A 25,429-nucleotide genomic window follows, 5' to 3' on the forward strand; every position below is an offset into this window, starting at 1 on the left:
AGGTCTTTTTTTAGGTTTAAGACCCCCTATATCCGGTAGCCACATTAAGTCCTGACGATTCAGAAGTTGAGCTCCAAACGGGAGGAACTCCGGTGCCTACTTTCTTCATTCTCACAACTTGAGAACGAGACCTTGTTTAATGGGTATTGAGCTCTTAACCGCTCACCCAACAGGCGTCAGGTTGCTTGGAAAAATCAACCATGGCGTCATGAACTGAAAATTTTTGAAAATGCACCCTCGGATTTAACTGATGTATAACCCAAGGTCCCTGCAAAGTGATTACAGAAACTGAAATGAAGTTGCAAGCTTCCGTCTTCCAGATCTTTTAATGCTTATAACTTGGTTATTATGATGGAATGATTTCATAATAAACAAAGATGTTGAGGTACACAAATGTGTAGTAATTCGAATTTTTTGATTCTCAGATGCCAAAGTATTAAATGGAACAACTAGAATTGGAACTCGTGAATGATATTTGAGACATTGATAATGTAACTTCAGAGAGGTTAAATAACGTTAACATGTACATATTCTTGTACCCCTCTAGCAATCAAAGCTAGATCATTTTCTCCTTTTTTCACCTTATGGATAAACTTGGAAAACTCAAAAGCTCAAATATAAATATTGTAACTAAATATGAAAAACAACGTATTGATAACCAATCTATATTGGTTTTGGAAAAACGAAATGCAAAAATAATTTTAAAAAGTTTGTTGTAAAATAAAATATGATAAATTAAAGGTAAAAAGGTAATTTTATCCGAAGGCACTTTTTCAAAAAATTGAAAGCTATTTAGCTTGGGTTAAACTCTTGACTTAAAAAGTTGTTTTTTAATTTGAAATCTCAATGGTAAACAAAACCTGAATAGATTTGAATAACTTTTCTACCTTGAATCAAACAAAAAGCCATAAAATGAAACCGAATAGAGCTTAAACTACGGGCGAAGAGACTCAAAATGGCGTTTCTTTTACAGATTCAATGGCGGGGGGCACCGGCACTAAGGCAGAAAACAGTAATAGTGCTGCTTCTTCAAAGCACAGAAAGGTCCATATAACCAATGACATAAACTAAGAGGAATTAAGACAATCCACAAATTTTATATTCAAAGCATCTCCCACCAACATTGCAATTCTTTTAAGTTCAATCAATCCTTAAAATGTAAAACTAAAATCAAACTCACCTGCAACTGCAATTCTACAGATTTCAATTCTTAAAGTTCCTTCCTACCAAAATAAAAGGCTAGTGGCAAATTCTGCTTTCAATCAAGGGAATTTAGAATACATTGTATTCAAAAAAATTGGATAAGAATCACTGGCACCAAAATAAATAGACGCATCAAACAACCAAGAAATAAAAAGAGTTTGGCTTGTAATCAACATGCACAACCGCCTCTTTGCTCGGTTTCGGTCACAGCCTCTGGTATGCCCTGGAAATATCTGCAATCATATGCACATAAGATATCAGTCAAAAAAATAAATCATAAACTGCATAGCCTTGTAGTCAATCTTAAAATGTTAAAACCATCTACACAAGACCCAATATTTTTAAAGGTGAATAAGTGGAAGAAGAAACAGTTTATTACGGTAATTTTGGAAGTTAATATGTATTTTGGCACCATTGAACAAATAGTATGGAAACAAAAGTGCTAATGCGAAAGAGTGATAAAAAGGAATCGCATTATCAAATTTAGAATATAACTACATCACAAGAAGAAACATGAAGATTTATATCCTACTAAACAGTATACAAGTAAATTTTCATCTATATCAATTACAATAAGTATGCTGGTAATAAGTAGGCATATGATAAAAGCAACATGCTTCATTGCATCGCTGTCATAGGTTTTAACCTTGACTAAAGACAGCAGAAGTTATCATGATTCTCACGAAAACCATTTCCTGTGGAGTTCTAATTCTTGTGATTTCCACTGCTCACTTAAAGGGCTTAGGTCAGCATACCACATTGAACTGTCTAGAAGCAGCTTACTCTTTAATTACATATCATCTTTCCTCATCAAGCACACAAATAGGATTATAGTAGCACATTTCCACTATTTATAAATGAACCAATGTCCAAATGGACAACCCTGTTAAGGAATATGGGTCTACCTAATACTGCATACCCTATTCTTTTCACTAAATATATATGTTAAATTTATGACTTTCACACTATGAACAAAAGATATATATGTTAAGTTTGAGATTTTCACACTACCAATCAGATAAGACGAGGCAAATCCAGTAATATCCTAATCAGGTTAACAAGCAACTGTACCTTTTACACTCCTAACGTAACCCAAATTATACTCTAAAAAACATGTTGAAATGTTAATGACATATTCCATTATTCCTTGGCAACATCATCCTCTTTACCTAACAATTATAATGTCCCAAAAGCTAATGATCACAGTGTGCAGTAAAAATGCAAGACGAGCATAATTATCTCTGAATCAACAGTGGTTGATGAAACAAAGCATCTTTTTTGTCAATAACACCATGTTGGAACAATACTAATGTAACTGGCAAAATTCAGTCCAACCAGGGAATAGACTTACATGTCCTGCTCGCGCTCATTAGCTAGAGCAGTTTTGGCAATACAAAGGAATGCAGCGTCAACATTGATATCTTCTTTTGCTGATGTTTCAAAGTAAGGCATGTTTCCTTTTGATGCACACCAGTCTTTTGCTTTCTTCTCTGAGACCTACATGACTCAAGACATCACCTTTTAGGCAGCTGTGTGAAGGTAAAACAAAATTTTTAAGTGTAGATACTATATTTCCTTACCACTCGGCTATTACCACCATCTATATCTATTTTGTTCCCAAGCAATATAAAAGGAAATGTCCTGGGATCAGCTGGATTTGCCTGGAATGAAAATGAAAACAGAAACCATATTCAGCACTCAAAACAGATGGAAACCACTTGTTCAAAGAAACTAAGATACAGTTTAGAGGAATGAAAACATAAACACAAAAGAGTAAGCAACCTCAGAAATTAAATTGGCTGCTAGGAAAGATCATGCACATTGAAAGGTCAACAGGTCACATGTCTCATAATCAATTCCTAACTAGACAAATATTAGCATGAGAGTCACCAATCCTTAAAGGTGCTGTTCCCTTGCCCATAATTACTAAGATCCTCTTTGACCAGATGACTAAGCAAAGAAGTGTTGGGAAAATACGCCCATTGATGACCAAAAGAACAGCAGAAGGGCAAAAAATTAGCTCAAGTCAGAAAATCAGAATGCACATTTGAGGTTATATCACTCGCTCTAGTGGCTAGAGGCAATTATCCAACACTTCTCTAAATAAAATTGTATGTTTCATACATATTCTTTCCAGGTGCAAAAATGAATAACCGTGAAATAAAAAAAGATGAAGACAAATTGACAAGGATAACAAAAAACCAGTTATGAGACCCATTTTTACCTTAAAGTGGAGGATAAAATTAAATCAACCTATGTCCTAAAATCAAGTCATCTAATGTCAGCCCTATAATTAGGCAAAGAAAATATTTGCTTACTGTATTTACAACAAAAACGATAGATAAAAGCAAGCAATCCAAAAGAATTTATGAGCGCAACCATAATGTGCCAAAGCTAGGCTGAATAATGTATTTGAACTTATGAAACCATTGGTAATTCCAATATCATAAGTATTTGAAAGCAGACACTCGTAACAAGAAGTAAACCCATGCATTTCTTCTTCCATTTGGAAAATAAAAGAAACAAGCCTTTGGTCAAGGTCACTCAATGATTCAGTTCTAAGGATATTGAAAGATAGCATTTCTTTTCATAAAAGGCTCCCTTTGAACGGAATAATTATTCCATGCCTATTGCTGTGCACACATCTTGTATCTTCTGGCGCAAGATGGCCTTAACAAGAGCTATTTATACAACCCAACTGAAATAAAGAGTAAATTCAGAAGTATACTCCTCTAATAAGAATCCTTTTTGCCTTAACAAGAGCTATTTATACAACTCCGTTGCATAATCAGCTCGTAGGAATTGCTCAGCAATTTTGCTTCCATGGGTTCCCATGTTGATATTAGGCTTAGCTTTATGTTCACTTTGCTCTTCAACTCTCTTCCACCCTTGCAGCATAGTGCCTTTCAATTTTAGTTTCACATACAAGATCTTACTAGCCTCCACCATAGGTTTTCACTCAATACAATTCTCCAAGCTAGCTTCCCAATCTTTTCCAGCCTCCAGCATAGACTTCCACTCAATATAATTCTCCAAGCTATCTTCCCAACCTTAGTAATCCTCCACATACATATTTCCATGTAAATCAGCTCCTCCAATCCACCTCATTCTGCACAATTTGTGGGACAAGGCACCATGAAGGCGGTTTCCTTCCTTTTCATAATCAGGTTCATCAGCAAGACTACCTTTTGGTACATCAAACTAGTTGTTCGCACCTTTTGTAATTTCCATCTGGGTTCTGACTAGCTCCTATAGCGGTTCAGCATAAACGGCACATGATAATTCTTCAAATACACATCGTATTACAGCCAATTTTGTTTCTTGACCCTGATTTCCTCTTCCTCAATGTCTACCACATCAAACAGTGGCTTAAAAGCAAATCCTACTATAAACTCTAGGATCTAGTTGGCATTTGATATAAAATTGGTGAGGTTTAGGGAGAAAATAGCAATAAATCCAGAGATGAGAGAACTAAGGCTGAAAAACAAATAAGATTGAAGTTGGAACTCGAGAAAAACATAAGGTTATAAAACCTCTAGTTGTTCCATCCATTAATTCAAAGGATACAGCTTATTTATATAGGGCTACGAATAAAGCTTCAATTCTAGCCCCATATTTAAACCTTAAAGATCAACTTATAATCCTAACCGTCTGTCTGTATGTCTAGTAGTAACTAATAAAAAAGAACTAAAATAACAAAATAACCTAATAGTGAAATTGCACAATAATAGTAGTTCCTGGCGTAAATTTAACAGCTAACTTTGGATCCTAGACAAATCATGCATATTAGCCATAAGAGGAAGTTGTGCATGTTTTGTAGGAAAAAGGTGGACGACTCCTTAGATTTTATTAATAGAATTACATATATATCTTAAGCTTTTTTGTATTCTATATGCGCACACACACAAACAAACATATCTTGCGCATTACCTCACTTAGGGAACACTCATTTTTGTACCTTGCATCCCGTGCAATATACAGGTTCTAGCACATCAAATGTGCATTGTGCCCTTGACAACACAAGTGATAAGAATGAATTTCTTGGGTTAGACTTTTTTCTAGACTCTCAAGATATATATGACTAAAAACCAGCTGTTATCTCACACTTCAGCCTTCCACTGGTCTATTTTAAATCCTTTAAGTAGGCTACTGTTAAAGTTAGCACATAAGTTGAAGAACTTACGCCTAAAAAGTAAATGAACCAATTTAAACTCAAACATGACTTGAGTCTAATAAACAAAAATCTAGTAGACAAGGATATGTGGTATCAATGTGAACAAGGCACGTGCATACCAGGGAGACGGAGAGGAGAGACGCCTTAAAAGATATTAAAAATATAGAAATAAATACGCTTTTTATAGCTTATTTTTAACTTGCAGTGAAGCAGGATAAATTCCATATTCAGCAAGGTTGGAAAGGTTTAACCAGTAGTTGTAGAATAAGTTAATATATAATGCATTGCTAGCTGACATCCCTTGACAAAAAGGAATATATTTATCATGGCAGGGGTAATAAAAGCATTTCAACATGCATTACACATTCTCCTGACGTGTTACAACTAAGTAAGTTGATGTTATAGAGGCACAAAAACAATTTAAAGTAAAGCATATCGTTCAATAGGGCATGCAAAGCATAATTCACTAAACAACTAAAACCAATAAGAAAAAGGAAAGAACAGAGAAAGGGGGAAAGAAACCTGTTTAAGAAACTCGTCATGCCAATTATCAAGGGTATCGAATGATTTCATAACATTAACATCGTAAACTAGCACACAGCAATCTGCACCCCTATAGAAAGCGACACCAAGACTCTGAAACCGCTCCTGTCCTGCGGTATCCCATATCTATCCAATGCAATCCAAATAAACCATAAACATGCCTTCGATGAAAACTTCAAAATCAAGCCATAAGAACATAAAAATATCCAGAAATAAATAAAAATAAAATAAAATCTCTACTTGCAGAGTGACAAGGCGATCGTCAATCTGGAGTTCCTTAGTGACAAAATCAGCACCAATGGTTGCTTTATATTGCTGACTGAACTTCTTATGAACATATCTAAATTCAAGCAGTTAGTTCTAACAAGAATGCTCCTTTTACAGTAAATAAACAACCTATAAATGAACTGAGATTATTCAGATAAAAATTAACATTAAAATCAACCTGACCCATAATACAAAATTTAAGATCCAAAAATTAACCCTCAGAAAAATAAGAGAGAATTTACACAAAAATAAGAAGATTCAAATACAATTACTGTTGAAAGGATACTGATTCATCAAAGACGTCTTGCCCACCCTGACATTGACAATAATCCATCAATTACAGAAATAATACAAAATACTTATTTAAAAGAAGAAACTATAAAAATTGAAAACTAACATACCCGCTGTCGCCGAGAACAATGACCTTGAGCAACGTTCGTCTTCTCATTGACATGGCGGTAAAATTAAGGGAAAATTTCCAGTTGTGGTTGATTGATTTGAATTTGATTTACGTTTTTTATAAATCTTTTTTCAGAAAACTTAATTTTTACACTTTTGTTTAAAAAAAATTGTTTTGCCCTTTTGGGTGCTTTATAGTACTGTAGATGCAAAGAAATTCTTTTCTGTACTGTCTCTCTTTTCTATTGTAAATATAAAATTGTATTTTTTAAAATTGAAAAGGACACCGAACTTTTCCGAGCGCTTATTTAATTAATTAATTAATTAAAATTTTGGTTAAATAGTAATAAATAAACAAGGAAACTAAAAATTGGGAATTGCGGTGCCGGACGGTTGCCGATTGCGTGAAGGAAGTGACTGCGCATGTTGGTCTTTACCCTTTCCGAATGTACTAGTTTCAACTTTCAACTCATAAGTGGCTGCTTATTTATTTATTTTTCTTAATTTTAAGGGTTTTTTTCGAAAATGACCCCAAATTTTTTATTAATTATAAAAATAATCCACTTACAAAATTATGTATGAAAATAACTCATTTGTTACAGAACCTCAGTGTTTCTGTTACTATTGATGACATCATTCTTAATAATTGTCCAATCATTAATCGATTTAAAAATAATAATTTTTGGGTGTCATTATTGTCGAGAGAAATAGTTATATGAAATTATAATTTCACGCTATTTCTATTATTTGAAAATGGCAAATTAGATTTTTTCTTTTGATATTTACCTTTTATCTTAAAAATTTAAATTTAACTAAAAATATTAAAATTAGAAGGAAAAATTATATTTATTATTATCTTATTAAAAGAGATAAAATGACATGAAATTATAATTTTATATAATCACTGACAAAAACCAATAAATATAAGCGTATCTCCATTAAAATACTCATATTCTGAAAAGAAAATATTTTAATAGTTATCGTGGTTCTTATTGACGGTATCAGTATTTTTATTTTAAGAAAATGGGTGTCAGATTGATACCCGTTGGGATTGGACTATCGCAATATTTTAAGATTTTAATCAATCTACGTATTGTTACAACTGTATATCCATGCTATTGGACCACTGCAATATTTTTTAACAAAAGATTTTATTATAATATTTTTTAAATATATCTCTCATATAACCATTTAAATATTTAAAAAGAAATTACGAGAATTCAATAATAAATACTTACAGGTAATAACTACTATGAGAATTAAAATGTTTTAATTTTTAAATTAAATGAATAAATTTGAGTCTTGAGTTTAATATTTAATTTTTCGCTAAAATAAACAGCATAACATTCAACTTTTCCTTTCTTTTCTTTTCACAAAAGAAAATAAAATCTGAAAGCAAAAGATTATCCAGATAAGAGCGAAGTAGATTAAATCTTAAATTTATGACTTAAATTTATCTAATTTAATTTAAGGGTTTAAAATAATATGGCTCTAGAGTCCTCATTTTAAGAATTCTTATTAAATTGCCATCAAATAATATATGTTCAATCAATCAAAATTAAAATGACTTAATATAATTTTTATATATGTTTGATCAAGCAAAATTAGAAATAACTCAACACAAAATATAACGAACTGAAAATCAGGATATACATAAATAATACCCACATATGATGAACTAAACTTAAAATAATTCAAAAGATAACTCACACATGATATTTATATATAAAAGGACTCAAAGTTGATCGCGTAAGGTCTTAGAACTTAACCATTACCAACACTACTAAGACCTCATTGAAAAATATATAAAATATATATTTTTATATAATCTTTTATAAGTTTGTATTTATATATTTTTAATTCTTTTAAAAATTTAGATGATGATGTCACCTTTAAGATAGTATTACATTGTCATCTCTAACTCTTACGGTGAATTTAGATGGGAGGTGCGTTTACTTGTAGTTAGTGTAAAAACAGCGGTGGCGGTGAGATTAGACACTGTAGCAATATTGTAGCGTGAGACAAAAAGTTAACTAAATGCACCGTACCGCATCCAATCGTCCATCCAAACCCACTTTAAAAGACTAATACTATTTTATCTCTTTTTAATATAATAGATTTGTTAGAGTGTGCCTAAAATGTAGAGTAGGGTTGAGTTTGTCTGTTTGTGCAACTCTTTTTCTTAGGAAAGAAAAACAAGGGGAAAACATCTAACCAACCATTTACACGTTTAACATGTTCTCTGCCCCTCTTAAAATATCACCATTGACTTTTTCTTATGGTTAAACCTTAAAATTGCGAGTTCAATTATTTCAAATATCTTAATAAATTAAAACTTATTAATATATATTTAGAGGCTAATTCGATTTTTTAAATATATATTTAAAAAATTTATCAATAATAAATTTAAAATAATAACAAACAATGTTAAAAATTTTGTAACTAAAATAAAAATACCACAATTTTAATAAGGGTCTTTTGGGATGAATGTTCATTTTAATGTAGTGTGTTTAAGTTTTTTTATCTTACATTACAGTATCACTTTAATATTTAATTTTGTTATCATTATTATTTTTACATTAACCATAAATAAATACTGTAGATCTAAAAAAAGTTATAAGAGAAGAAATGAAAAACCAATGACATGTTGAAAAGGTTCCTTCACAAACCCACAAGAAATTGAAGGAGCAAAAGTTTGGGCTTTCAAATTGAAATCTGGAGACCATTTGTGTAGAGAAACACTAATTACAATTTTTTTCCTTGATTACTAAAATACAAATTTATTTAATTTTATTTATTAGGATAATAAAATTGGTTAAAAATTTTCATGTACACTTTCTAAATTTAAATTTTATTTTATGTACTTTTAATTTAATCCTTCAATTTTTATATTTAAAAATTTAGGTCAAATTATTAGCACCGATAAATTTTTTGTTAAACTTGTTGGTGTGATATTTTGAAAAAAAATACTCATTTAATAGCTATGTAACTAAAAATAGCGTTGTAATGAACTTGAATTTAAAAATAATTTTAACAATGTTAACAATTAGACTTGAATTTTAAAATCAGAAGCGCACAGAGACTGGATTCCTAGAAACAAAAATACATGGACTAAATTTTAGATTTGGAAAGAATATAGGGACTGATGGTATATTTTAACCTATAAAATCTATGTTTGTTAATTATTGGTTAATACAATATTCGGTATCTTAGTTTGGCTTCAATATTTAATTTGTAACGACCCAAAATCTGTGGGCATCGGAAAAGTGTGTTATCTGGCCTCCGTCTTAGTAAACAAAGTTAGTAAATCATTATTAACAGTAATTAAAATTATGAGTCTGATAGTGTGTTTAATTAGATTTTTTTAGTGAAGTTAGTTTAATTTAAAGTAATTAAGAAAAATGATCAAATTGAATAAAGAGTGAAAGTCTAATTATAGATTAAAAGAAAGTAAAATGACTAAAATGGCAATTAAGCCATTTAGCATAGTTGAGGTGGTATAAAGGAATAAAATCTAAGATTTTATTTGTTTTAATTATATAATTAATGATAATTAAATTATAATAATATTATATTATTAAATAAATCAAAATATGCCAATTGTATGGATATGATAAAATACATGTGTAATATATGTATTTGTACATTTGTAATATAATTGTATATTTTCTTAAATTTTAAGTAAAAGAAATTTATTGATTAAATTATTATATTAAAAGATTTTATTTATTTGATAAATTAGTTAGATTAAGACAAATGTAAGTTGTCAGATATGTTCGGTAATGTCTCATAACCCTGTTTTGGCGACGTTTCGGGGTTAAAGGGTGTTACAATTATTGGTATTAGAGCCAAGGTTTAGCTGATTCTCAGACTAAATCAAGCTCGTAAATGAGTTTAGAAGTACATGCCACATTTAAGTCGAAACTGAGTCGGGTTTTTGGATGCTAATATATTTATTTGATTTTGTTTTATAGATAAAATGTCAGATGAAAGAATGTATGAAGTTGAACAGGAAATGTATACTAGAAGTCGAGAATTTGAAGAAATTGAATCTGCTACACCTAGTGTGAATCCATTAGATAATTAACCTCCTAACGTAGGAAGAGAAAGAGATGACTCACAACTGTTAAGAACTATAGTCGATGCATTACAGCGTGTAGCGAGAACTGTACCTTCTACTACATCAGTAGCAACTGTCAGACGGGCCCCGATTAAAGAGCTACAGAAATATGGTGCCACGGAGTTTTTGGGATTAAGAGGAACTGATCTGTCCGCTGCTAAAAATTGGATGCAACCAACAAAAAGAGTTTTGCAACAATTAGATTGCACTCCCCGAGAGAATCTAATATGTGTTGTATCACTACTATAAGGAGAAGCGTATCTCTGGTGGGAATATGAGTTTTGCAACAATTAGATTGCACTCCCCGAGAGAATCTAATATGTGTTGTATCACTATTACAAGGAGAAACGTATCTCTGGTGGGAATCTGTGGTTAGGCATTTGCCGGATGATCAGGTAACCTGAGACTGGTTTCAAAAAGAATTTCAGAAGAAGCATATTGAGGAAATGTACATTGAAGAGAAAAAGCAAGAGTTTTTAGTACTGAAATAGGGTAATATGTCAGTACTGGATTATGAGCGATAGTTCTCTAGACTGAGCATGTATGCTTCAGAATATGTTCCAACCGAGGCTGATAGTTGTAAACGATTTCTACGGGGACTGCGAGATGAAGTCAAGATTCAATTGGTAAGTCTCAGAATTACTGAACGTGTTGATCTGGTTGAGCGAGCAAAAATGATAAAACAAGTATTGGGTCTGGATAAAAGGTCAGAAATGGGTAAATCAGCTGGGAAATGTATGGGAATTACCATTTCTAATCCATTACCGAAGAGATCTAGAGAAGCAATAAGTGGTTGGAGATCAAGCTTTTGGTTTGATAGGGGTGATAGAAATAGAGGAAAACAGATTACTGTTTCCACCAGTAGTGTAAAAGCTCCGCCTCGAGAAAGTGAAAATTCTGAATGCGATTATTGTGGGAAAAGACATTTTGGTGAATGCTGGAAGAAAACCGGATGATGTTTCCGCTGTGGCTCTACTGAACACCTTGTTAAAAGATTGTTCAAAAACTCAGAGTAGTACACCTGTCACATCTCAGAGATCGGTATCGACTGCCAGGGGTAGAGGAATATCTAAAGGAGGTTCTGTTTTGAGGAGAGGAGGAGCTGGTAGAGGCAGTGATATAGCTACATAGCAATCTGAAGCCAGAGCTTCAGCTAGAGCTTATTTAGTCAGAACCCGAGAAGAAGGTAATGCTCACGATGTAGTGACAAGTACATTTTTACTGTATTCTGAGCATGTTTATACTTTGATTGATCTTGGATCTTCACACTCATATATTAATTCAAAATTAGTAGAGTCGGGGAAATTAAAAACAGAAATGTCTAAAGTCTCAATAGAAGTGTCAAGTCCATTGGGGCAAACAATATTAGTTAATCAGGTGTGCCCGAAATGTCCGCTAATAATTTATGATAAAAATTTTTCGGTGGATTTATTAATAATGCCTTTTGGGGATTTTGATGTTATACTGGGTATGGACTGGTTAGCTAAACATGGGGTAATTTTGGATTGTTATAAAAAGAAATTAGTGTTCAGACTAAATATGGTGATAATGTTAAGGTAAATGGAATCCGTACTAGTGGGTTAGCTCGAATCATATCAGCAATTAAAGTTAATAAGTTACTTTATCAGGGTTGTACAATATATTTGGCATATGTTATTAATTCTGATTCAGTCGGAAGTCAGTGTAGTCAGATTAGGACCGTATGTGAGTTTCCAGATGTATTTTCTGAAGAACTGTTAGGCTTACCTCCTGATAGAGAGGTTGAATTTGCTATAGAAGTGTATCCAGGTACAACACCAATCTCTATACCTCCGTACTGAATGTCGTCTATTGAATTAAAAGAGTTGAAAGTGCAATTACAGGACTTACTAGATCGTGGATTCATTAGACTGACCATTTCACCTTGGGGAGCTCCAGTGTTATTTGTTAAGAAGAAAGATGGAGCTATGAGGTTATGTATTGATTATCGACAGTTGAACAATGTAACAATTAAAAATAAATATCCATTACCTCGGATTGATGATTCATTTGATTAGTTGAAATGAGCATCAGTATTTTCAAAAATTGATTTGAGATCTGGATATTATCAGCTGAAAGTAAAAGAAAGTGATGTGCCGAAGATAGCTTTCCGTACGAGGTATGGTAATTATGAATTTTTGGTGATGCCATTCGGGTTAACTAATGCTCCAGCTGCTTTCATGGATTTGATGAACCGTATTTTTCAACCGTGTTTAGATCAGTTTGTGGTGGTTTTCATTAATGATATATTGGTTTATTCGAAGACTGAGGTAGAACATGATCAGCATCTCAGAACAGTGTTACAGATTCTGCGAGAAAAACAGTTGTATAAGAAGTTGAGTAAATGTGAATTCTGGTTATCAGAGGTAGTATTCTTAGGACATGTCGTATCTGCTGATGGGATTAGAGTTGATCCAAAGAAGGTCGAGGCAATTATTCAATGGAAGGCACCAAAGAATGTATCTGAGGTTTGCAGTTTTCTGGGTTTAGCTGGGTACTACAAAAGGTTCATTAAGGGATTTTCGAAGATAGCATTACCGATGACAAAACTACTAAAAAAGAATGTTCCTTTTATATGGGATAATCAGTGCCAGAGGAGTTTTGAGACATTGAAACAGATGTTGACCGAGGTACCTATTTTAACATTACCAGAGTCGGGGAAGGATTTTATTATGTATAGTGATGCTTCTCTGAATGGTTTGGTTTGTGTATTGATGCATGATGGAAAAGTAATAGCTTATGCATATCGACAGTTGAAGCCATATGAACGCAACTACCCGACACACGATTTGGAATTAGCTGCTGTAATTTTTGCATTAAAAATTTGGAGGCATTACTTGTATGGTGAGAAATGTTATATTTACACAGATCATAAAAGTCTCAAATATCTTCTGTCACAAAAGGAGTTGAATCTGAGACAGAAATGATGGATAGAGCTTTTGAAAGATTATGATTGTATTATAGATTATCATCTAGGAAAGACAAATGTGGTAGCAAATGCATTGAGCAGAAAAACAGCGGTTGAATTACAAGTAATGCTCGCTCATTTTAGTATTAATGATGATGGAAGTTTGTTAGCTGAGTTAAGAATTAAGCCGGTAATGTTTGATCAAATTAGTGCAGCTCAAATGGAAGATGAAAAGTTGATAAGGATAAAAGAGATGGTACAGAAAGGTGTGGTAGAAAATTTTAGTATTGACAAGCATGATTGTTTAAGGTTTCGGAATCGAATTTGTATCCCAGCTACTTCTGAGATTAAATACCTGATTCTCCGAGAAGCATATGATAGTACTTTTGCTTTGCACCCTGGTGGAATGAAGATGTATCGTGATCTACGAGAACTGTATTGGTGGCCAGGAATAAATAAAAATATAGTTGAATATGTCGGTAAATGTGTAACTTGTCAGCGAGTAAAAGCAGAACATTAGGTACCGACAGGTTTACTTCAGCCTATTAGCATCCCTGAGTGGAAATGAGATTGCATTACTATGGACTTTGTTACGGGATTATCGTTGTCAACAAGCAAAAAGAATGCTATTTGGGTAATTATTGATCAGCTTACGAATTCGGCTCATTTTATAGCAGTTAGAACCTATTGGTCACTACAGAAGCTTGCCGAGGTTTATATTTGGGAAATTGTAAGACTACATGGTATTCCTATATCGATAATCTCAGATCGGGATCCACGATTTACTTCAAGATTTTGGAGGCAGTTACATGAATCTCTGGGAACTCGACTCAATTTTAGTACTGTATTTCATCCACAAATTGATGGACAATCCAAGCGGGTAATTCAGATTTTGGAAGAATGTTGAGAGCTTATATCATTGACTTTGAGTCAGGTTGGAAACGATATTTACCACTAGCAGAATTTGTTTATAATAATAGTTTTTAATCTAGTATTCAAATGGCCCCGTATGAAGCACTATACGGTCGAAGGTGTCGATCACCGGTATGTTGGACAGAATTAAAAGAAAGTAAAATGATTGGGCCAGAACTGATTCAAGAAACAGAAGAAATAGTTAAGAAGATTAAAGACAGATTGAAAGCAGCCTTTGATAGGTAAAAATCATATACAGACTTGAAACGGTGAGATATTGAATATTCTGTTGGTGATAAAGTATTCCTTAAAGTATCACATTGGAAGAATGTTTTAAGATTTGGCCGAAAGGGTAAATTAAGTCCACGTTTTATTGGGCCATATGAAATTGTGGAGAGAGTTGGACCAGTTGCTTACCCATTGGCTTTACCTCCGGAATTATAGAAAATTCATGATGTTTTTCATGTTTCCATGTTACGAAAGTATCGATCGGATCCATCTCATATTATTTCTACTGAAAACATTGAGATTAGACCAGATTTGTCATATGAAGTAGAACAAGTTCAAATACTAGCTCGAGAAGTGGAAGAATTAAGAAACAAACGGGTACCTCTGGTAAAATTACTGTGGAGAAACCATAGTGTGGAAGAAACAACATGGGAACCGGAAGAAACTATGAGATCACAGTATCCTCACTTATTTTCAAGTAAAATTTTTTGGACGAAATTTTTTTTAAGGGGGGAGAAATGTAACGACCAAAAATTCGTGGGCACCGGAAAAGTGTGTTTTCGGGCCTCCTCTTAGTAAACTGAGTTAGTAAATAATTATTAGGAGTAATTAAAATTATGAGTCTGATAGTGTGTTTAATCAGATTTTTTTAGTGAAGTTAGTTTAATTTAAATTAATTAGGAAAAATGATCAAATTGAATAAAGAGTGAAAGTCTATTTATAGATTAAAAGAAAGTAAAAGGACTAAAATGACAATTAAGCCATTTAGCATAGTTGAGGCGGTATAAAGGAATAAAATCAAAGATTTTATTTGTTTTAATTATATAATTAATGATAATTAAATTATAATGATATTATATTATTAAATAAATCAAAATATGTTAATTGTATGGATATGATAAAATACATGTGTAATATATGTATTTGTGCGTTTGTAATATAATTGTATATTTTCTTAAATTTTAAGTATAAGAAATTTATTGATTAAATTATTATATTAAAAGATTTTATTTATTTGATAAATTAGTTAGATTAAGACAAATGTAAGTTGTCTGATATGTTCGGTAATGCCTCGTAACCCTGTTCTGGCGACGGTTCGGGGTTAGGGGTTGTTACATAATTTAATACTTGAGTTTGTTTATCTTAATCTGGTATCTAAATTTAGCTTCAAAGTTCAATTTGATATCTTGAGTTTTGTTTTTCAATTTGATACAATTATTTTGTCCCAATTAAGTATTTGAGTTTGATTTCAATATTCAATTTGATACGTGAGTTTTTTTTCCTCCAACTAAGTAACTATATTTTTTTTGTAAAAGACACATGTCAAATGTTTATTGTGCCACATGATATCATTTAATTGAGATACCAAATAAAATATTGAAGCCAAATGAATAAAAAATTATAAATTTATGTTCATTTATTATTCCCAAAAAGAATTAATGCGAAAGCAAAAAGTCTAAAACACGTGGAAGTATGAAAAGGGGGACGAACTTCTTCCGCAAGGAAGTTCCCATGAAACCCCTTCTTAATCTTATGTATGTTTTTTTTTGGTTGACAAGCATCTTAAATGAGCCCAAATTAAGGACTGTCATTATTAAGTGAATCGAGAAAGGAAGAAATTTCCAGCTCCTTTCATGTTGTTTTTCAATTTTCAAAGATATTTTCTTTTTTCCACTCACACCCTGTAATACGTCAAGCTCCAACATTCCTATCAGCAGCACCCAACTCAACCCCACTTTGCACTCACACCATGGAGCTTAACAGGGATGATCACCTAGACGTTGAAGATTTTCTAGTTCTACCTCACCTTGAAACTCACAAGGAACCTGCCGCTACTTGTTCTTCTCTTAAAGCTAAACCCTCCGTCACTCTTTCTCCAGTCAATGGCAGCTGCCGGGACCTTCCAAGCAATACCTTATGTGTAGATTATATGTTGCAACAGTAACGAGTTTTCCTTCATATATTTATGTTAAGATGTGTAGATAGTATTGGGAAGTATAATTTAATGTTAATTATTTATATCTATGTAATTCTTTCTTTTACTGATTCTTTTAATTTCTTTTTGGTGCGTAGAAATTATGAGGGTTATGTTGTGGAGAGAATGGAGGGGGAGGATGCGGGGAAGTTTAAAGTTGCATTCAGAACCAGGTCTTGTCTTGAGATAATGGATGATGGGTACAGATGGAGAAAATATGGGAAGAAGAAGATTAAGAATAACCCTAACCCAAGGTATTTAATTATGTACAAGTAGCTAGCTAGCTATATGGTACTTATCTCAGAGTTGCAAACCTTCAAGTTTAAGCATGTATATGAATCTATTAATTCATGATCTAGCTACAATCCTTTATAACCATGGAGTTAGAAAATATTAGTCCTCTCATCTCATTATCATCCAACATCCAATATATATATATATATGCTTAATTTCCCAGAATGATCATATTTCATAGATATCTCACCTTCCAACTCTTTTGGAAACACAACATATTGTTACTCAAAAAGAAAAGAAAAAAAAGAGATCGCAATATATAAGATGCATATATAAGTGATTTAAGCAACCGATGAAATCAGGCAAGCGAGTAAACATTGATGATCCAGGGGGGGGGGAGCTGTTTATTGGCGGTTTACTTGATATTCTAATGAATTTCGTGGCTCTAATTAAGAGGAAATATTAATATATTGTATGGCTTATCCGGTCTCAGATTTTAGTCGACTGATATAAATATCATATCCACATGCATGCAATCATAATAGAAGAGTAGTTTATATATATATATATATTGATAGAGGGGCTGACGATGTATATGTCGAAACGCAGGCACTATTACCGGTGCTCAAGGGAAGGATGCAAGGTGAAGAAAAGGGTGGAAAGGGAAAGAGAAGATGAGCAGTTTGTGATAACAACCTACGAGGGGAAGCATAACCATGAAAACCCAGCTGCTGCAACCTCTCTACCTCCGCATCAGAATCCCCTACGCTACCATTAATGCCTTCAAACCTTTATTCTTCTGCACTTCACACACCCTTCCAGTATTCTTCATCAACCCTAATAAACTATATATGACTAGAATTAATATTGCTAATCCGTACATGCACTTGTTTAATCCATCACTCTCTCTCATATATATTACTCTTATCTTCCTGATTAATATCGTCTGATGATGCTCAATTAAGTTGGTGAAAGTGGCAATGGAGGACTCTGGCATGGAGAACATTAATTAGATATGTATGCTTGTCGAATAACCTTTGGTGTATATATATATATATATTACATACCTCCTCTCTCTCCCTCTCTCTCTCTCTATATACACACATACATATGTATTCCTACTGAATATAGCAAATTGATCTGTCAATGGATCAAGTCAGATTGAGTTTTGGGGATTAAGGTTGGTTTTAGTATCATATTGTTGAACTTTGATTTAGAGATAATATTTTATGTATAAGTTTTACTATTATTGAATAAAATAAAAACAGTTAGAAGATTTATAAATAAATATCGATAATTTCTTTAAACATAATTAAAATAAATAAATTTTAAAATTTTAAATTTTAAATTTTAAACATTAAACCTTAATATTAGATATCCTAAATTATAAAGTTATTAATATTTATTTATAATAGTTATAATTAATATTTATTTATGTTTAAATGAAATTATTTATTAGTATTTATTTATAAACTTTTCATTTTTTTGTTTTATTTGATATTGAGGTGTTATATTATTATTCACTAATGATACATGAAACATACACACCGATGATGCATCAATTATTATTTGTTTAATTTATACTATAACTATGATCTCAAATTATCAAATCAATTTTGCAGATTAGTTTAATTATATATAACACTTTAAAATTGAATTTTAATTGCATATATATAACTTTAATTTTATAAGAAAATAAATATTGATTTCATAGAAATAAGGTGATGAAAAATAAGAAAATATTATCAATGATAATATGAATGTAAATGAAAAAAAATTGTTCAAGTAAAATTTGTATAGCAAACTTGAATTTAAATTTTAATCTTATATTTGTTCAAGGCGAAACAAAAATTTTTTTTTAGGGGGCGAAATTAAATTGTAATTTTACTATAAAAATGCAATTTCACCATTTTAATAGACTATATCTTTATAATTTTAAAAGATTAAATTAAATTTTTATATTTTTAGGAAATTTTACCTTTATTAATTTAAAATTTTAAAAATTTTAAAGGGTCTGCACTGATTTGTTCTATATTACACTACTATATATTTAACATAACTATAAAAGAAACATGATTTTCATTTACATGATATTATTATATACATTTGAATAACTATTTGATAACATATGTATTTAATTAATTTTTAGAAAATTAAAAATTAAATAAACGAGACATGTAACAATTTCTAAACCATATTTGTTGGAGTTAAAAAACTCCAACACCAAAGAATTAAATAATAGGCATAATAATTTATTTGATCTTTTCAATTTTAGAGAAAAGTCATCTTAGTTTTCCATTCAATTTATCGCCTCTTTTAGGTCTTGAACTTGTATTATTTGTTAAAACTCCAAAATAATTACTGACGTGACATTCAACAAAGTTAATAGGCATTAACTTTTCTATCTATTTTGGTGATTTGACAAATAACACGAATTTAAGAGTTAAAAGAAATGAAAAATTAAATGAAGAACTAAAATGACTTTTTTATAAAATTGGAGGACTAAAAAAATATTATACCCAAATAATAATACTATATATTTACTCTTATATATATAAAGTTACATTATATATGTAATATTGATAATACATTGATATAATCAAAAATTGATTTAGGCTAAACTAGGGGTGAGTATTTGATCGAGTCGAGTAAAAAAATTTCGAGTTACTCGAGTTGACAAATCCTATTTTAGCAATCGAACTCAATTTGAATTTTTTTCAAATCGAATTGAATCAAGTCAAGTCAAGTCGAGTCGAGTTAACGAATCATATTATTTATACTCAATGTTGCATTTACATGGACCGATGATTTAACTAATAGACGAAGTACAAGATTATTTAACTGCATAAATAATATAATGGTTTTGTGTTTTAACTTAATGAGTGAAAATTTATCAAAAAGACGTAGTTTTGCCTTTTAACTTAATGGTTTTGACTTTTAACTTTAGAAAATGTAAACATTAATCAAAACGACGTAGTTTTGCCTTTTTTATTCGAATTTTCGGATAACCCGAATTGTGTAATTCATATTCGAGTTAAATCGAAAAACATAATTTTTTATTTAAGTTGATTCGAATAACTTGATTAACTCAAGTAACTCGAACTATTTAATTCAAAATTTAAATTTTTTATCAAAATTTTCTAATCAAAATTAATTTTACTCACCCCTAGACTCAACTTTAAACATTGGAGTCAAAGTTCATAGACTTTTTTTAATGGACCTCGTGTGGCTGTCCTTTTTCCTTTTGTTTTAAATCTTCTCAAATATGAATAATTTAGTTGTGAACACAGATATGTAATTTTAAAATTATATTATAATACATGAAAAATATTAGTAAGCCTTGGAATAAAATTGGTGTATGCTCATATATATTGATAGCGTACATAATTTAAATTTTAAATTAATTATAATATAAAATTATTTAACGTATGATATTATTATATTATAGTTTACAAATTTATATTTATTATTTTCATATAAAAATAAAATAAATATTATTTTGATATAAAAATAAAAGGTTTTTATCATTAATAACATTATGTAATATAAAGTTAATTGTGAAAATTATGCATATTTACTAAAATAATTAAATATTACACTCTATAGAAAATTTAAAAATTATGGACAATATTATTCATTTATAATTGGGAAATAAATGGGACAAATGTGTATACATATTTTTAGGAAAAATATTCATTTTATAATATTTTAATGCATATAAGGTCTAAAGTTGTCGAAATTAATTGAATGTACAATGATATATTTATTTTAAACAATTATATTTTAAAATATTAAGATTTAATAAAAACTTTTAATATTAATCTTTAATACATTTTCAATATATTTAAAATCTCATAATTATTTTTCATACACTTTTAATCCAAATACATTAAATTCTTTATAAATTCAAATATATTAAAGTCTTCAATATATCAATTTTGTTATGAATATCTTATTAAGTGGATGTCCATCAATATCAAAATAAGTTTTGATGTACTTTAAATTCTAATAATCATTGGAAGCAGATCTCTACTTCATTTATACTTCTTATGCCTATAAATAGAGACTTTGGGAACATTTATAAATATTTTGATTAATCAATAAAATACGCTATCTCATTGCTCTCCTATTCTCTTTGTTCTTTATTCACTGTCTATTTATTTTATAACTTTAAATTTGTTATCCATTTTGGAAAAAAAAGGTTTATGGGAAACTTCTTTTTAATAAATTATTTCTTAAAATTAATTTAAAATTAAGTTTTATTTTGTGAAATTACATTGTATGTTTATTATTAGTCATTTTAACATGTCTTTTTTCTTTATGTAAATGTAAATTACAATTTATTAATATATAAAGATATAATGATTTATTTGGCCATTCAATTTTATAAAAAAATTTATTTTAGTCATCCATTTATATTTTTGTCTTTTTTGCCCTTAAATATATGTTTTTGTCAAATCACCCAAAAATATATGAAAAAGTTAAGGGTTTTTTTAACTTTGTTGACGTGACATACACGTGGATTGCTATGTGGATGACATGTTAGCATTTAATTATTTTTTAATTTTAGAAATTTTAAAAATATATAAAAATATTTTTAAAAATTAAAAATCATTAAATTTATTTAAGTATAATAATTATTAAAAAACATTTTTAATAAGGGTAAATTACCAAAAAAAGCCCTATTTTTTTAAAATTTACCGAAATGGGCCCGGTATTTTATTATTTACCGGAATGGGTCATTTTCCCCAAAATCGCGTCCATGTCAGCGCGATGTCAGGGACGTGTCAGAACATCCCGTCCACGTCAGTGCGCTTTGCTTACGTTGACACAAATCGCGCCTACGAGGACGCGATTTGCTGACGTGGATGAACAATTTATGTTTTTTAGCTTGGAAAACTTTGAAAGGCCATAACTTTTGGCTCGGTTGTCCGATTGAGACGATTTTTTTTATTTCGAATAACTTTTCGAGATCTACGCGCTGACAAATGGCCGAAGGCGGTTTGCCGCAGTTTTCGTCGAAAAATATCATTTTTTGCCCTAAATTTTGATTTTTCGGTTTAAAATTGAATTTTGAAACATTCAAATCATTATTTTCCTTATTTATTTGAAGTAAACACCATATTTTTTTTACAGAATTATCGTATTGTTTTTTCTGATTTGACACGCGTATGGAATAGGTCCGATAAATCGTTAGAACGTAAGTAATATAATTAAGATAATAACAGTATTTTTATAAAATGTCAATTAATTAGTTTGGCTTAGTTAGTTAAGATGCTTGCTCTTTTCCTTAGTACCTTGGTTCAAATCTTTTGGTAACAATTTTGAATCTTTTTGTACTTGTTGCTATTGATGTAATATTGAAGAGTTAATTGATTAAAAAATAAATACAAGTACAAAAGATTCAAAATTTATTTTTCAAAATACCAAAAAGCCCTATATTTTAAAATTTATCGAAATGGGTCCGTATTTTATTTTTTGACCGTTGGATACTTGTTCAGCGGCGGGCGAAATCGCGTCCACGTCGCCAGCGAGATCTTGGCGTGGGCGATTTCTGACACGCACTTTGACATCGCTACGACGTGGGACGCGATTTCGAAAAAGGATCATTCCGGTAAATAATTAAAAAATAAGTCCATTTCGGTAATTTTTAAAAAAAAGGCTTTTATTGGTAAATTGCCCTTTTAATAATTTTTAAAATTTTAAAATAAATTAATTATATGTTGACAATCCACACATATGCCACCTCACAAAGTTAAAAAAAATTACTTTTTCCATTCATTTTGGGGTGAATTGGAAAATAAAATTACTCGCTTTAAGATTTAAAAATGTGAAAAATTAAATAGAAGACTAAAATGATTTTTTTTAAATTGAAGGGCCAAATAAACCATTATGCCATATATAAATTATATAGTTTGCTAGATAATTATGACACCATAAAATGAAAAGTGAAGCTATAAATATGAATAACATAAATAATATAATTTGTTAATTTTAATTATTTTAACCTAAATAATTCTTTTAAAAAGTATTATTGTTAACAAGTAAATATTTATATTATTTTATATTATTATTTTTTGAATAATTTCATTATAGGTTTTGATCATAATTGTTTTTTTTACACAATGTTTAGAACTATCCATAGTTCTTCCCCAACCCATAAATAAGAAGACAATGCGCTTCAAAGCACTCAAATCCACATTCTCCTATATTGACAACAATGTACATGTCAATATTTTCCTATATTGACAATAATGTTCATGTCAATCAAACTCAATCGACATATAATTTTATATTATTAGTTTAACTATTTTTATATAATAAAGTATTAAAGATTTATTATAATGTATTATGAAAAGAATTGTTTATGGTAAGATTTTTAATCAAATCTTTAAGATTAAGTATGTTAACATCTATTTTATGCAAATTTAAATTACCTATAAAATGCATGTATAAAGTTTCTTAAATTTTAGATATGTATTAATAAATAATTAAAATTATTTAATATTGATTTTCAAAATTAGAATATAAATACACATGGCAAATTATTAGAGTGCCAAATGGCTATATATAAATTATGCCACATTGGATTATATCTTAATCTGTAACTTCATTTTTCTATAATGTATATATATATTTATATTAGATTAAAGACATACATAAAAATAAATAAATAATTTAAACCTTCAGCTTACACGTGGTTAAAATCTATATACCTATAAATAGAAGGAAGCAGTTCTAAACATGTGGTACACACTCACATGTCTTTTTCTTTCATGTCCTAAAAAAGGGCTAAATTTCAGCTTTGGTCATTCTAAAATCTTTAAATTTAATATTTAATCTATATACTTTAGTTTTTAATGCAATTTAATTCCTATAATTTCTAATGTTATTAATTAATCAGTTTTTTGTTTGCCCTTCTTTCAACATTATAAAATAATGGTCACATTTTAATTTGAACTTTATATATATGTTAAAAAAATCTATATGCTTTACTGTTTTAAAATTTGATTTCTTTACTTTTATAATTCGGTTCATTATTTTTTGGGTAAATTACATCAAAAATCACTCAATTTTGGTTCTAATGATCAAACAGACACTCAACTTTCAACTCAATCATTAAACTTTAGAAAAATAACAAATCAATCACCATAACCATTTTTTGTTACAGACGTAATGGAAAGTTGACTTGTCATCCCTCTGTGTAAACGACCCCAATTTAAGAACCTTAGCTGGCTAGGTAGTAAAAGAAAAAGAAGAAGAAAAAGAAGAGAAAATCTTTAGAGTGGTTCAACAATAACATGAAGTTGTAGATCGCGACGACAGCAGTGGGGCAAGCTTCATAAAGAACAGTTCCGGTGACGAGAATGGTCGAGAGTTTTTCTTCGCTATATCCGGCCAAATGCACCATCTCATCTCTGCTTGAAAACTCGTATAGTGTTGGCTTATTCTTTTTGTGTTGGGGGAAATGAGAAGAACTGCGAGAAGAGGAGGAAGAAGAAGAATAAGAGAAAACAAAGGCGGCAAGCAGAGTAGAGGCATCATCTATGGCAGTGGCAGGGGTCAGTGACCTTAAAAATGCCATAGCTTTTGTTTGACATCTCTTCTTCTTCTTCTTTTATTGTTAATTAGCCACGGTCAATAGTTCAGATCATAGAGTATTTGTATCATATGCTTTGGACATAAAATCTGTCAGGGTAGCTCATTGTGACATTTTCACAAATAGTTGGGTTGTAATATTTGTTTATGATTTTGGCGACACAAGGTTTCGAGAATTGAAGTAAAACAATAATGACGACCATGAGGGCATCGATTGGAAGTTGTGGTTTGCGTTTTTTGCATGGGAGAATCTAGATGGGGAGAGATTGGAAGGTAGAGAAGGAGACAAAAGAAGGTTAACTAGCCATGTCAGCTATTTGGGTTAATTGGTTTTCACTGTGTCCAGTTAACTTGCCATGTTAGCTAGATAATGAGCCACGTCACATGTCCCATTAGGCCAAAATGTTAGTGGGTGATTGATTTGTTATTTTTTTAAAGTTGAGTGACTGAGTTGAAAGTTGAGTGACTGTTATGTTATTGGAACTAAAGTTGAGTGACTGTTGGTTTAATTTACCCTTATTTTTATTGTTACACGACTACAAGTGAAAATTTTTTTTATTTCAAAATGTCACGCAAGTAAATTTAGTAGAAGAATTTTTAACAGTGATGACTGCTACACTTGAATTTTTAAATTCAGAAAGTAGGGAGACTAAATTCATAAAAATAAAAATAGTTGACTAAATTTCAAATCTATAATTTGATAAAATAATCAATACCCGAAGCATGGGAGTTTAGAGTTTAAAGTTGAGTACGGAATGTTAAGTTGCCGACATTCTTTAATTCAATTTCCTAAGCAACCAAAAATAGTAAATTTTGAAGCTGAAAATGTTGAAAATCTTTTCTAATATG

General features: G+C 30.5%; 2 protein-coding genes across 2 annotated transcripts; one reads left to right on the top strand and one right to left on the bottom strand.

Annotated features, from left to right (window-relative positions):
- Window positions 1-1,077: 1,077 nt before the first annotated feature.
- LOC105770469 (ras-related protein Rab7) lies at window positions 1,078-6,820 on the bottom strand. Its single transcript, XM_012591682.2, has 7 exons — window positions 6,589-6,820; window positions 6,474-6,500; window positions 6,161-6,260; window positions 5,900-6,046; window positions 2,784-2,864; window positions 2,555-2,700; window positions 1,078-1,436 (listed from the first exon to the last, which is right to left on the bottom strand). Exons 1-7 carry the CDS (start codon window positions 6,639-6,641, stop codon window positions 1,373-1,375), a joined length of 618 nt encoding a protein of 205 aa, XP_012447136.1. The 5' UTR covers window positions 6,642-6,820; the 3' UTR covers window positions 1,078-1,372.
- A 9,572-nt stretch (window positions 6,821-16,392) lies between these two features.
- Window positions 16,393-17,880, top strand: LOC105767744 (WRKY transcription factor 8). The gene is made up of 3 exons (XM_012587321.2): window positions 16,393-16,713; window positions 16,846-17,001; window positions 17,591-17,880. Exons 1-3 carry the CDS (start codon window positions 16,523-16,525, stop codon window positions 17,757-17,759), a joined length of 516 nt encoding a protein of 171 aa, XP_012442775.1. The 5' UTR covers window positions 16,393-16,522; the 3' UTR covers window positions 17,760-17,880.
- The last annotated feature ends 7,549 nt before the right edge of the window (window positions 17,881-25,429 follow it).

Source organism: Gossypium raimondii, chromosome 5 (genome assembly GCF_025698545.1).
Source record: "Gossypium raimondii isolate GPD5lz chromosome 5, ASM2569854v1, whole genome shotgun sequence".
Lineage (NCBI taxonomy): Eukaryota > Viridiplantae > Streptophyta > Magnoliopsida > Malvales > Malvaceae > Gossypium > Gossypium raimondii.

Coding starts and splice junctions, on each gene's coding strand:
- LOC105767744 (XM_012587321.2), top strand. CDS start 16,523: ATGGAGCTTAACAGGGATGATCACCTAGACGTTGAAGATTTTCTAGTT. Junction 16,714..16,845: donor GTAGATTATATGTTGCAACA/GTAACGAGTTTT, acceptor TTTGGTGCGTAG/AAATTATGAGGGTTATGTTG. Junction 17,002..17,590: donor AAGAATAACCCTAACCCAAG/GTATTTAATTAT, acceptor GTCGAAACGCAG/GCACTATTACCGGTGCTCAA.
- LOC105770469 (XM_012591682.2), bottom strand. CDS start 6,641: ATGTCAATGAGAAGACGAACGTTGCTCAAGGTCATTGTTCTCGGCGAC. Junction 6,047..6,160: donor ATCGCCTTGTCACTCTGCAA/GTAGAGATTTTA, acceptor TGCATTGGATAG/ATATGGGATACCGCAGGACA. Junction 1,437..2,554: donor AATGAGCGCGAGCAGGACAT/GTAAGTCTATTC, acceptor ATATGATTGCAG/ATATTTCCAGGGCATACCAG.